This window comes from Tupaia chinensis, unplaced genomic scaffold (assembly GCF_000334495.1).
Source record: "Tupaia chinensis unplaced genomic scaffold, TupChi_1.0 Scaffold000001_1, whole genome shotgun sequence".
Lineage (NCBI taxonomy): Eukaryota > Metazoa > Chordata > Mammalia > Scandentia > Tupaiidae > Tupaia > Tupaia belangeri.
This window is the reverse complement of record NW_006159427.1, coordinates 5,207,983-5,221,684: the sequence shown is the minus strand read 5'-3', so window position 1 is coordinate 5,221,684 and position 13,702 is coordinate 5,207,983. Positions and strand designations below refer to the sequence as shown.

The following is a 13,702-nucleotide window of genomic DNA, read 5'->3' as shown; positions in this document are numbered from 1 at the left end:
GTGGTGTTATAGGTTGAAGATATTTTGATCAACGGGACTGGGGAGAAATGTTCACATATTGAAATGGTCACACTGTAAGCCAAACAATGTGATTGAATGTATATACACAAAAATAATAATAAATAAATAAATAAAAACATACGCTGATTGGCCACTTCCCATAGCAAATTGGTGAGCTTAGAATCCCTCAGATTTGGGAACCAGCAGTTAGCGTAATGGCTATGTCGCTGGACTCCCACGTGGTTGACCGCGGTTCGCATCCCGGACCTGGTGGCTTAAAACTCATGCCGGGCACGTGTGCATGCGTGCCCAAGATCCCGAGAGGAGAATGGAGGAGAAGGGATTGTGGCGTGACCATCCCCCCTGGGGGGTGATTTCTCGCTTTCTGTCTCTATGTCTCTCTCTCTCTGTCTGGCGAGCGCATACGCCCTATAGCAAAAACCTCTCAAAAAAAAAAAATCCCTCAGATTTGCATATCCAGCACCGCAGGATTGGTCCACAAAGCAACCAATCATAACCCACCTTTTACAATCCTTCATTCAACCAATCACTGCCCACCAACCTGTATGTAACCACAATCCCTGGCTCACAATCTCCAGAAGACCCTGAAGAGTTGTAACACTGTGTCGTCTCTGTGCTGCTCACAATAAATGGACGACCCTGAAGAGTTGTAACACTGTGTAGTCTCTATGTTGTAACACTGCGTCGCTCGTCCCATCTCCCACTCCTTCCCTCAGGAAACCTGTTCAACTATCCTGCGGGTCGGGACACATGGTGCCCAAACAGGGACCTGAGTATGAAGGATCTAGTGAAGAACACCAGAGAAAGGACGTCAGAGAACCGTCCAGGAGGGGATGGCAGAGAATCGTCCCAAAGAAAGGACGGCAGAGAATCGTCCAGGAGGGAACGGCAGAGAATTGTCCCGAGAAAGAACGGCAGAGAATTGTCCAGGAGGGAATGGCAGAGAATCATCCCGAGAAAGGACGGCAGAGAATCATCCAGGAGGGGACGGCTGAGAATCATCCCGAGAAAGGACGGCAGAGAATCGTCCAGGAGGGGACGGCAGAGAATCGTCCCGAGAAAGGACAGCAGAGAATCGTCCCAAGAAAGGACAGCAGAGAATCGTCCAGGAGGGGACAGCAGAGAATCGTCCTGAGAAAGGACAGCAGAGAATCATCCAGGAGGGGATGGCTGAGAATCGTCCCGAGAAAGGACGGAAGAGAATCGTCCAGGAGGGGATGGCAGAGAATCATCCCGAGAAAGGATGGCAGAGACGTCCTGAGAAAGGACGGCAGAGAATCGTCCAGGAGGGGATGGCAGAGAATCGTCCCGAGAAAGGCCGCAGAAGAGGACAGCAGAGAATCATCCTGGTAAGTAACAAAAGTTGCTTACTCATAAGTAATAAGGGTAATAATGGGACAAGAGCTTAGTCCGCACGAACAAGAGCTTAGTCAGCACGAACAAAAGCTTAGTCAGCATGAACTATTCGCTCAGGACTTAAAAGAAGCCCTTGCTACTCTAACCAAGGACTCTAAAATTGAAAATGAACAGGGAGAGGATCTTATTTCCCTAGATTGTGGGGAAGAAGTTAAAAGCCCCGAAGGCAAAACAAAACCCAAAAAATCCAAAAAATTTAAAAAGAAAAACAACCTTAAGGCTCTACAAGAGTCAAAGAAAAATGAGTCATCAACTAGTTCAGTGGAGGAAATCCTAGAGGCTGAGGCTGAATGGTTGCCCTCCAAAAAACGGCCGCCACCCTACAACACTACCCCCTCAGCACTGCCTCTTATTGACCCAAAACAAAAAATAATTAATGAAATAAAACAATTAAAAGAACAAATTCGATTAGAAAACGAACGCCGGGAACTAGTACTTTGGAAGCAAGGAGCAGGACTTTTAGCTGCTTGTTTTATTGCAATTGTACCAGGCTATATATCTCAGTCAGTAGCTGGATCTTTGATAATGAAGGCATTGCTATTTTTGCACTTCAGTTCACATACTACTTGTGAGTAAAATCAGTAAAAACTTGGTCAGTTTTTTTGGACAATGTGCTGCTGTTTATCATATTTCTATATGGTCTCTGCTTGGGGTGGTTATGTGTTTATCATCAACTTTATTCCACTGCATGTGTTTGTGTTGTTACTGATGCAGAGATATAGCAAAAGAGTCTACACACCATATAGCACTTTCTACATTGTGGGTTTAATATTATCCATGCAGATACCTTTTGTATCACAATTAGAGAAACTAAAAACCAATACGGACAAAGAAACAAAACTAGTTCAGGGATCACATACAACAGACTTTGAGACATTCCCTGTTACGGAAACTACAGATCCCCAAGGACAGGTTTTGCGCCATCACAGCGGGTTTGACTTTAAAATGGTAAAAGAAATTAAGGCAGCGGTTGCCCAATATGGAGCTACTGCTCCATATACCTTAGCTATAGTTGAAGCTATTGCCGAGGGCTGGCTCACACTGTCTGACTGGCAAACATTAGCCCAAGCTAGCCTTCTTAAATCTCAAAACTCTCAGCCTTTATGTTTCCCTAACTGCAGCTAGAGCTGTTGGCTCCACTGGCTTGGGTTATTCACTCCATCTATGCCAAGTCACTGAGGGTCTTATCTCAGACCAACTAGATTCCCCGGCTGAGGTGGTTCTTCAAAATAGACGAGGTTTAAATCTCCTTCTGGCAGGTCTGCCTGGAACGGTCTCCTCCCTTTCCTGCTCCCCCTACTGGGCCCATCCATCGGCCTTTTAATTGTTTGCTCACTGGGACCTGTTATATTTAATGAGCTCATGTCATTCCTCAAACAACAAATTGACTCGCTTACTATGCGGCCTATCCAGGTCCACTATACTAGATTGGAGATGGAAGACCAACACCCCTATACTGGTCTCACCTGAGACACTGAATCGGTTAGCCAAAGATGGGTAAGAGAGTTTGATGAACCCAATAATTGTTCAGTCCTTCCACCTAAGACAGGAGGCCCATCATAGCTATGGGACTCTCCAATGACGGGTAAGAATGGACGTATTGTTCCATAAACGACTCCAACCTAAGACAGGTAGGATTCCCCCAGGCCTTTTCCTCATCTCTCAAATTAAAACAGAAAAGGGGGACATGTGGGAGGCTGCACACCAGCGAGTCTGCCAAGGTCATTAGGTTTCAGTTTCTCAAAAAGCAAACAATTACACAATGCCAAAGGCCACAATTGGCTCCCCTTCAAAACCATACTCTGATTGGTCACTTCCCATGATGGCCACAATTGGCTCCCCTTCAAAACCTCACCTTCAAAACCATACTCTGATTGGTCACTTCCCATAACAAATCGGTGAGTTCAGAATCCCTCAGATTTGCATATCCGGCACCTCATGATTGGTCCACAAAGCAACCAATCATAACCCACCTTTTACAATCCTTCATTCAACCAATCACTGCCCACCAACATGTATATAACCATGATCCCTGGTTGGCCCACAATCTCCAGACGACCCTAAAGACCCTGAAGAGTTGTAACACTGTGTTGTCTCCGTGTTGTAACTCTGTGCCACTTGTCCCGTCCTGTCTCTCACTCCTTCCCTCAAGAAACCTGTTCAACTGTCCTGTGGGTCAGGACAGGCTGGCTGCAGTTTACCCTAATTTTACCATTTCCCCTCTTGCCAGTAATCTCTGGAGCAGCAGTAACCTCACCCACTGTATGAGTACGAATATACTAAACCCAAATAAAATGGAGAATATACTGAAACCAAATAAAGTGGATTCTCATAAGTTACCTCAACATTAATTCAAAATTACCTAGCTAAATTCTTTCTCACCGTCTCCTTCCTCCTTCACCATCCTCTTCACTTATCAAAAGTAATCTCTTAGGACCAGCAGTTCATGTAATGGCTATGTCACTGGACTCTCATGTAGTCAACCATGGTGCAAGTCCTGGACCGGGTGGCTTAAATTCACGCTGGGCGCGTGTGCATACGTGCCCAAGATCCCAACAGGAGAATGGAAGGAAAGGGATTGAGGCATAGCCATCCCCCGTGGGTGGTGATTTCTCACTTTCTATCTCTTTGTCTCTGTCTTTCTGGCGAGCACATGCGCCCTTATAGCAAAAACCTCTTCAAAAAAAAAAAAAAAGTAATCTCTTTATCTGTGATCTTGATTCTTCCATTTTGACATTGTTTTTAAGGATTATTCTTATTACTTCTTCCCTCTTTCATAGCGGCATCTTACATCTAGAATATCTATTTCTTTCCCTCTTTGCTCCTTTCTCCTAGGGAGAAACACCCTGAGAAATAAAAGCAAATAACGCTTTCCCCTAATGCTGTTATGTCTTGAACAATTATCCAGTGGTTCTGGAAGAACTAGATTTCTCTGAAGGGATGTCTCTATCCTTGTTACTCAGAGCGTGGTCTGAGGACCAGCAGCACTGGCATCACCTGAGAACTTGTTAGACATGCAGAATACCATACCTGCTCAATCAGAATATGCATCTTTAACAATGTCACAGTTTGAGAAACTCTGGTCTCTGCTGAGTCTGCCTCCATATTCCTTCACCTGAACTTGCCTTTTGGAATCTAAACTCCTCTCTACTATGTCTCCCAAACTGAAACTGCATTAGAACTCATAGATTTTCCAATGAACTTTTTATCAGGCTAAAGTTTCCCTATCCTGTCCCTAGGAACCCTACTTTCTTCTGTCCAGTTATCTTATTTTGGCCCACATGATACTATCCTATGAACTAGCCATGCTTTTTTTTTTTAAATTAATTTATTTTAGATTCATTCACTGAACATCATTACAGCATACAAAATGTGATTCCCCATCCAGAATACACTGTATATTGGCTTAATCCTACATATTATTGTTGACAAATAATCTTCTATTTCTTGTTTCTTATATATATTTTTTGATTCCCTATTTCTCACCCTCTGCCATTTCCCACCCTCTTCCCACACTGTACTAGCCATGTTTTATATAACATTAAATTATATACATGTACGACTATCTGTTCATCTACATTAGATAAACACAGCTCTGCACACTTGGTTATCTCAATCCTCAAAGCCTTGCCAATAGTGAGAAAAACAGAAAGGCTAGGAAAAGTGTGCTCTATTCTCTGACAAGTTTTGGTACTGGAGGCTCACTTTATATTCTTCCCATATTTCTAAGTTCCACTCTTCCTTTTTCTAAGGGATCATTTTATTAGGTTGTTGGAAAAGTCAAGATATATTTTTCTACATGAAACTGCATCATAACCCACCCAGAATTTTACCACTCTCCACTAAGTGCACCTTCTTCTTCCTTAATTTACTCCCTGCACTCCTTGTCTTTCTCATTCTCCATTCCCTCCGTTACTCCTTTCCTAGTCATTACTTTCTGACTCTCCTCAGGTTTTACGGTATCTTGAAAGAGAACTAATGGTTTAGCTCCTTCAGTGGCACTCTGTTTACTCTGTTGCTGACACCTGTTAAGATATGCAACTTCTCAGCATTTTACTTCTCTTTTTCTTTACTATGCATTTAATAGATGACTTTCTTTGGCTATTAGAATATATCAGTATTCACATTTTAAATAACATTCTATCTGAAACCAGCAGTTAGCATAACGGCTATGTCGCTGAACTTCCATGTAGTCAATCGGAGTTCGAGTCCTGGACCCGGTGGCTTAAACTCTCTCGAGAGGAGAATGGAGGAGAAGGGACTGTAACATGGTCATCCCCACCAGGGGGTGAATTCTATTAAATGACTTTTTTTTATAAAATACAATTCTTACCTTCCAGTTGTTCATTTACTTGATTTTTTCCTTTTTTCTCTACAGCCCCAGAGAAGGGGTCTGCATACTTCAATGGTATACTATCGGAGATGCTCTGTTAAAATTAATATCAATAATGAGTTGGACAAAGATTTCCTAATCACTTCCTAAGAAAATATCTGACTTTTCCATTTAAAAGCGATGAGACATAAGATATACCGAAAACCAAAACACTTCAATAGAGAACCTCATATATGCTCTCTACATCAACCTTATCTTTCATCTTCATATAGCTACTGCCTCTCTAAACAGAGCACAGAAGATAGTAACATATTCACAGAAAAAATACTAACACATGCATATTTTAACAAGAAACAACTTCAAAATACCTATAGCTCTACTTTACATTTCCTACCAAAAATAAGATATTTAAAAATATATACATATACATATATGGTGCCAGCAAGTGGTATGGTGGTTAAGGTGCTGGATTCTCAAATGGTTGACTGCGATTCAACTCCCAGACTTGGTGACTTGCTTTCTCTCTCTCTCTCCCTCTCTTTTTCACTTCTTCTGGTGAGCACATGTACCCTATAGCAAATTATAAAAAATAATAATGATAATAAATAAAATATAATTCCAAAAATATACATAAATAAATTCTTCAATAAGTAAATTTATAATATTTACAGCATTAAACATTTAAAATATTTGTTTTTAAGTTTTGCTATAGGGCATGTGTGTTCACCAGAGAGAGATAGAAAGAAAAAGAGAAAAAGCAAGAAATTGTCCCACAGGGAGGACTGGTCATACTGCAATCCCTTCTCCACTCTCCTCCTGAGATTTTGGACATGCACTCATATGTACCCAGCATGTTTTTCAAGGTAGGTCTGGTACTCAAACTGCATAGTTGGCCATGTGGGATCCAGTCACCTTAACCACCATGTCACTTGGCTGGTCCTAAAATATTTCTAATATCTGAATTTTTTTAGCATTAAAATAAGGTACTTGTCATGATAAGAAAATTAAGTTTGTCATGTTGATCACAAACAGAACACTGTAAAAGTTGCTTCGTTTAGATCAACAAGGACTTGAAAAATACCTAATTTTTTTCTTTAAACTGTCAGAAGGCACATGCTCACCAGAAAGAGATAGTGAGAGAAGGTGAGAGAACATCCCCCATGGGAAATGGTCAAACTGCGGCCCTTCCTCTTGCATTTCATCATCTTGTGGGATTTGGGCAAGCTTGCATGCATGCCCAGAGTGTTTCTCAAGATTCTGGGTGTGGGATTCAAAAACTGCACAGGATCCAGCCACCTTAACCACCACACTGCCAGCTGGCCTGTAAATATTCTTTGATGGTGTAGCGCTTATGTCACTGACTCCCACATGACCAAGGACAGTTTGAGTCTTGGACCTCGTGGTTTGAAACCCATGCTGGGTGCATGTGGATGTGTGCCCAGGATCCTAGGAGATGAATGGAGGAGAAGGGATTGTGGTGTAGCCTTCTCCCTGCGGGGTGATTCCTTTACTTTTCTTTTTTTTGAAAGTTTTTTGCTAAAGGGCACATGCGCTCTCCAAAAAGACAGAGAGAGACAGAGAAACAGAAAGTGAGAAATCATCCCCCCAGGGGGGATGGCCACACTGCAATCCCTTCTCCTCCATTCTCCTCACGGGATCTTGGACACACACATACGCCCAGCGTGAGTTTAAGCCACTGGGTCCGGGACTCGAACTGCGGTCAACTACATGGGAGTGCAACAACATAGCCATTATGCCAACTGCTAGTCCACTGGATATACTTTGATAAAAATTTGACTAATAGCAAAAGTAGTTGAGAATAATGACAAAGAAAAACTTTTACATTATATTTAAATAATAGCAAATATTAGATATAGTATGCAACTTTTTCTCAATTAAGAAATTACTTCAAAAAGTATAGCAAGCCATGGGGCCAGTAGGTGGCGTGGTGTTTAAGGGTGCTGGACTCCCATATGGTCGACCGTGGTTCAAGTCCCGAATTTGGCGGCTTTCGTTCTCTCTGTCTCTCTCTCTCTGGTCAAATTTAAATAAATAAAGATAAATAAAATAATTAAAAAAAAAAAGTATAGCAAGCTATAAATAAGAAGAATAAGACCCTTTACTTATTAAGCATCTAAAATATGCCAAACACACTTGTTTGCACATTTTATTTTCTACACATAATAACAATAAAAATGATTTTAATGATGAGTACCCCACTTCCCACTCCCTGGTCATTCCAAGGTAAAATGACCAGATGTGATCTATTAGAACAGTTTTCTCTGTCTAGCACATCCCCTTCCTAGACTTTTCATATGGCTGGCTTCCTCTCATCCTTTAATTAGCAGTTTAAATGTCATACTCAAAGATCTTTTCTGACTAAAGAATTCCAGTCCCACTCCCATTTCTATCCTAATTACAAACTCCCTCAATATTATCTAAACTAACATTTCTGTTTTCTTTATATGAAGCACTGATTATTGCCTATAAGTGTTTGCTACTTGTTTTCCTGTTCCTACCTCTATAGTGTAAGCCCTTGTCTTGGAGATTCAGTATTAATTGTCTAAGTACATGTTTGGTACTCAATAACAGAAACTGACTCAAAGCCAAACCATTTAAAATCTCTTTAGGAGGGGCCAGCAGGCAGAGTGATGGTTAAGGCACTGGCCTCCCACATGGTTCAAGTCCCAGACACAGCAGCTTGAAAATCATGCCAAGCGTGTGTATGGAGTGCCCAAAATCTTGAGAGGAGAATGGAGGAGGAGGGATTGTGGTGTGGCCATCCCCCATGAGGGATGATTTCTCACTTTCCTTCTCTATCTTTCCCCAGTGAACACACATACTTTATGGCAAAAACCTAAAACAAAACAAAACAAAAACTCATTAGGAAGGTCTCAAGTGCCGAATCACTATATTCCTATATGACACTCCAATAACAGTATACTGAAACTTAACATATCCCAAGTTATAAAATTCACGTGACTGTTCTAACAGCATTAGAATTTTTATTTTATTTTATTATCATTATTTTCAATTTTGTAAAGATAGAGAGAGCAAGAGAACAGGAAAGTGAGAAAGCAAGCCTCCAGGTCTGGAATTCAAACCATGGTCAGTCATGTGGGAGTCTAGTGCCTTAACCACAATGCCACCTGCTGGCCCCAGTCATTAGGACTTTTATATATCCATATATACTATAGAATCATAATTTGACCATAGAATGACCTGGAATAAATCTTCAGATTTTAGATAAACGTTAGAAAGCAAACTGATTTCTTATGACCTCTAAGCTTTAATTTTCTATTCTCTCCTATAATGACCTCATTCAATGAATCTTGCAGATTAGTAGAATTGTAATATACAGCAGTAATATTAGCACATAACTATGTTATTAATTATAGGTTGAAAAATATAAGGAAATAACTCCTTGTAGACATACATGAAGAAGTAAAGTAAAAGCAAAAGCACCTTCTTTCATGTTTTAACATCACTCAATGCTTATATTTCAAAACAATTACAGAGCAAGCAGGTGGTGTGGTAGTGGTGAAGGCACTGGACTCCCACATGGCCTACCACAATTCCCATTCTGAACCTGGTGGCTTGCTTTCTCACTTTCCTTCTCTCAGTCTTCTCTCTCTCTAGTAAAATTAAAAAACATAATAATAAATAAAAATGACTAAGTAATTCTTTAAAAAGTGAATAAATAAAAATAATCACAACATAGACAGTACCTCAGAGTCCCAAGGCGATTCTGTATCCTCCTCTTCTCCTAATCCTAATGTGGACATCATATCTATAAAATATAGTCACAGGTATGTTACAGGATAACATTTATTACTATAAATTTGAAATATGTATATGAGTCTATATCTATTCATGAATATTTCAATAAAATAAAATAGCAAAGAAAATTCAGAGTGTTGAAGTAGATTCAAGAAGTTAGTAACATAAAGGAAGATAACAAAAGAAAAATATTTAAAAGAAATAGATGTCATATCTGGATCTGTATGTCTATTTCTTAAAACAACATTGAAGCACAAATTTTTTTTCAGATTTTCACTAACATACCATGTCTATCCTTTTTTTGCACTCGATCACCATATGTCAAATTGTCATTCTTTGTTTGTTCTTGTGGAGCATTTTCAATAACATCAGTAACATTTTCTTTTTTTCCAATTGTTGACACTGCTGCACCTTCCTATTAAAAAAAACAAACAAAAAAAAACAAAGTTCAGAAAACATTACAAGCAGGTGCCACATAAGCTGTCTCAGTTAACAAACTGTATATACAACAATGGTTCCCTAAGGAGCACACAGGCCTTGTCACGTCTGGCTGTACCACCGAGGGCTGTGTAAGTATACTCTATACTATTCACACAACAAAGAAACTGCCTAACAACCCACTTCTCACAACACATCCCCATCATTAAGCAATGTACAGCCGTGTATTCTGTTCACACTGACCTGCTCACTCAATCCATTAGTAAGATCATAAACACTTAGTGTATTTAATAAGTCATAGGCACTATCCTGGGAAAAGCTGAAAATTTAAACACAAGACAATTCTGCTCTATATTTAAGTGGGGGGGGGGCAGAGATATATGAAAACAAATAAGAATGGCAAAGTATAATTCATTAGTTCTACAGATGAAGGGAACAGAGTACAGTAACGGCACAAAGGAGAGGACAGTTAGTTCTTGCTAGGAAGCTCAGGAAATGCTGCAAAGACAGTGCCCTATTTTGAAAGATAGACTAAGTGGGAGGGGCAAAAAGGGCACTCTAGATAAGGCAGCATGAGTCAATGGATGAGGCATGAAATTACACAGCAAATGAGGGACACCAAAGTAATGTGGTAAAACTGGGACTCAGTTACTGGAAATGGAAAGGAGAGAGAAAATAGGAATAAGCCATGAAAGACATGCCGCACGAGAATGGGAACGTTCTGTTCACATAATGGTGATCCACACAGTAAGCAGATGAGTTACTTCATTGCAAATACATGTGTGTGTGTGTGGGGGGGTGTCTCCAAAAAATTCTTGGAAAATGTGCATTACAAAAAAATTATGCATGAATTTCAAAATTTGTTGGCACCAACATTTCAAAATTTGTTGGCACCAACATAAACTCATCCTTTAATTTTACTTCCCATGAACTTTGTTCAAATCTCTTCCAGAAAACCTCTCTAAATGCACCTGTATGTGGGTGTCCATGATCTGAGCTTGCTGAGTCTAGAGGTGGATCGTTGTGTCAGGACCCATGTTGGTGTTGCTCTTCCTCTGTCTCTCTCTCTCTCTCTGTCTCTCTCATTCATGGAATAAATAAATAAAATAAAAATGATCTCGGGCTCAGCTACAGTGGTGCAGTCGGAGGATACCTACCACTGACTGATACTACATAAGAGGCCTGGGTATGGATCCTGGGTGGACGTAAATGCATGAGCTGTGCCTACATGCACCTGTAATCCTGGCTGGCAGCAGGGGAAGGGAGGAATAATGCACCCTGTTCAGACACTGTCAGGTAACTCCTTGCCTCCTCACTCTCTCGTCTTGTAAAAGAAATACATTCTTTAAAAATTCATCTTGAGGGGCCAGCAGGTGGCGTAGTGGTTAAAGGTGCTAGATTCCCACAGGTGGTTGACTACAGTTCAAGTCCCAGACCTGGCAGCTTGCTTTCTCCCTCTCCCTTTCCCTTTCTCTCTCTGGTCAAATTGAAAAATAATAATAAATTGAATTAAATAAATTAATAATTCTTTAAAAAAATCAATTTGGGACCAGCAGATGGTATAATGATTATGCTGTTGGACTTCCATGTAGTCGACCACAGTTTGAGTCCAGGATCCAGAGGCTTAAAACATGCTGGGAGTGTGTACGTGTGTGCCCAAAATCTCAAAAGAAGACTAGAAGACAAAAGATAGCAGTGTGGCCATCTCCCCTAGGGGATAATTTCTTGCTTTTTGTCTCTCTGTCTTTCTCTGTCTCTCTAGTGAGTGCATGCACCCTATAGCAAAAACCTCTCTTACAAAAAAATTCATATGAAAAGTTTTAAATTACAGAAGAGAAATGATATGCGATTATAGAATTATGAGGCATTTTTAAGTACTACTAGGACGTAAGAAAAAACTGGCAAGCCATGGGACCAGCAGTTAGTGTAATGGCTATGTTGCTGGACTCCCATGTAGTTGACTGTGGTTCGAGTCCCGGACCTGGTGGCTTAAACTCATGCCAGGCATGAGTGCGTGCGTGCCCAAGATCCTGAGAGGAAAATAGGAGAGAAGGGATCACAGTGTGGCCAACCCCCCAGAGGGCGATTTCTCCCTTTCTGTCTCTCTGTCTCTCTCTGTTTTTCTGGTGAACACACGTTCCCTATAGCAAAAAACCTTCCCCCCCAAAAAAAAATTCTCCTGTGGAACCACCAGGTGGCGTAATGGCTATGTCACTGGACTCTCATGTAATCAACTGTGGTTCGAGTCCCTGACCCAGTGGTTTAAACTTATGCCAGGTGCGTGTACATGCGTGTCCAAGAACCTGAGAGGAGAATGGAGGAGAAGGGATTGCGGCGTGGCCATCCCCCCCAGAGGGTGGTTTCTCGTTTTCTGTCTCTCTGTCTCTCTTTGTCTGTCTGGCGAGCGGACCCACCCCATAGCAAAAAAACAAAAAACAAAAAAAAAACCTCTCAAACCTCTCTAAAAAAACCCAAAAAACAAAAAACTCCTGTAAACAACAAACTAACAGCTCAAATTTACTATTTACACTTATAGGAAAGTAGTTAAAACCCAGAGAAAGGATCTAGTATAAAAAAAATAAAGTTATTGGGGCTGGCAGGTGGCGTGGTAGTTTAGGGTGCTGGATTCCCAGATGGCTGACTACAGGTAAGTCCTGGACCTGGCAGCTTGCTTTCTCACTTTCTCCCTCTCTCTCTCCCTCTGTCTCTGTCTGGCCAAATTAAAAATAAAGTTAAATTAATAAATAAAGGTATGATTATTCAATGGAGATTTTTTGGTTTGTTTTTCATTTGCTGTATACCCACCAGAGACAGAAAGAGAAACAGCAAAGTGAGGAGTGGGAAATCACCTCCTAGAGGGATCAGTCATGCCATAATCACTTCTACTCAATTGTCCTTTCTGGATTTTGGGCATGCATACGTGCACATGCGCCCACCATGATCTTCAAACAACCAGGTCCAGGATTCAAACTGTGCTATCAGCCATATAGCCTCTAGTCACCTTAATCACCATGCCACCTGCTAGCCTGAAGAATTTTTAATTATTTAATTTTATTTATTATTACTATTATTTTTAAATTTTCTATAGTGCACATGCACTCACCAAAGAAAGAGAAAAAAGATAAGAAAGCAAGCTAACAGGTCTAGGACTCGAACTGAAGTTGGCCATGTGGGAGTCCAGGGCTTCTACCACCACGCTACTTGCTAGCCCCCCTGGTCTGAAGATTTAAAAGTCTTTAAATATATCTATTGACGGGGCCATGCAGGCAACACAAGCTGGTAAGGATGCTGCCTCCCATTCTAAGGCAGGGACTGGACTGGGAAGAAACTGAGGCAGGGCCCAGTTTACAAGCCCTCCCTTGTGTCCTTGAACTGGCCGGTATTCAATTTCTCTGTCGTGAGTTTTACTGTTATTACAGTACCCTGTAAGGGTAAAACATCACCCCCAACCATTGCAATAAAGCCAATTAGTGATCTTGTAGGAATGTGGTTCCCTAAGACAGACCCAAGGACCAGGAAGTTTAAGACTCCCCTACCTGTCTGTTTTTAAGCTAAAATTAACAAATAGATTAAGTTAGTATAAACCAAATTAGCACTAGAAGCATATGTAGACTAAGTTAGTTTAAGGCTAGTTTTATGTAAATAGCCCTTGTTAAAGCTACAGGCCAAAGTTAACTCATGCTAGGCAAAGTCAGCACATTCACCACATAACAG

General features: G+C 40.9%; 1 protein-coding gene across 9 annotated transcripts in view; it reads right to left on the bottom strand.

The window, feature by feature from the left end:
* The window catches only part of ANKRD26 (ankyrin repeat domain 26), a 122,340-nt gene that overhangs the window by 77,261 nt on the left and 31,377 nt on the right, over positions 1–13,702 (bottom strand). For all 9 annotated transcript variants that reach the window (XM_027769852.1, XM_027769861.1, XM_027769925.1 and 6 more), the window contains 3 exons: positions 9,836–9,965; positions 9,499–9,560; positions 5,771–5,864 (listed from right to left, as the gene is read on the bottom strand). In XM_027769852.1, the coding sequence (XP_027625653.1) occupies positions 5,771–5,864; positions 9,499–9,560; positions 9,836–9,965 (286 nt within the window). The remainder of the gene's footprint in view (positions 1–5,770; positions 5,865–9,498; positions 9,561–9,835; positions 9,966–13,702) is intronic.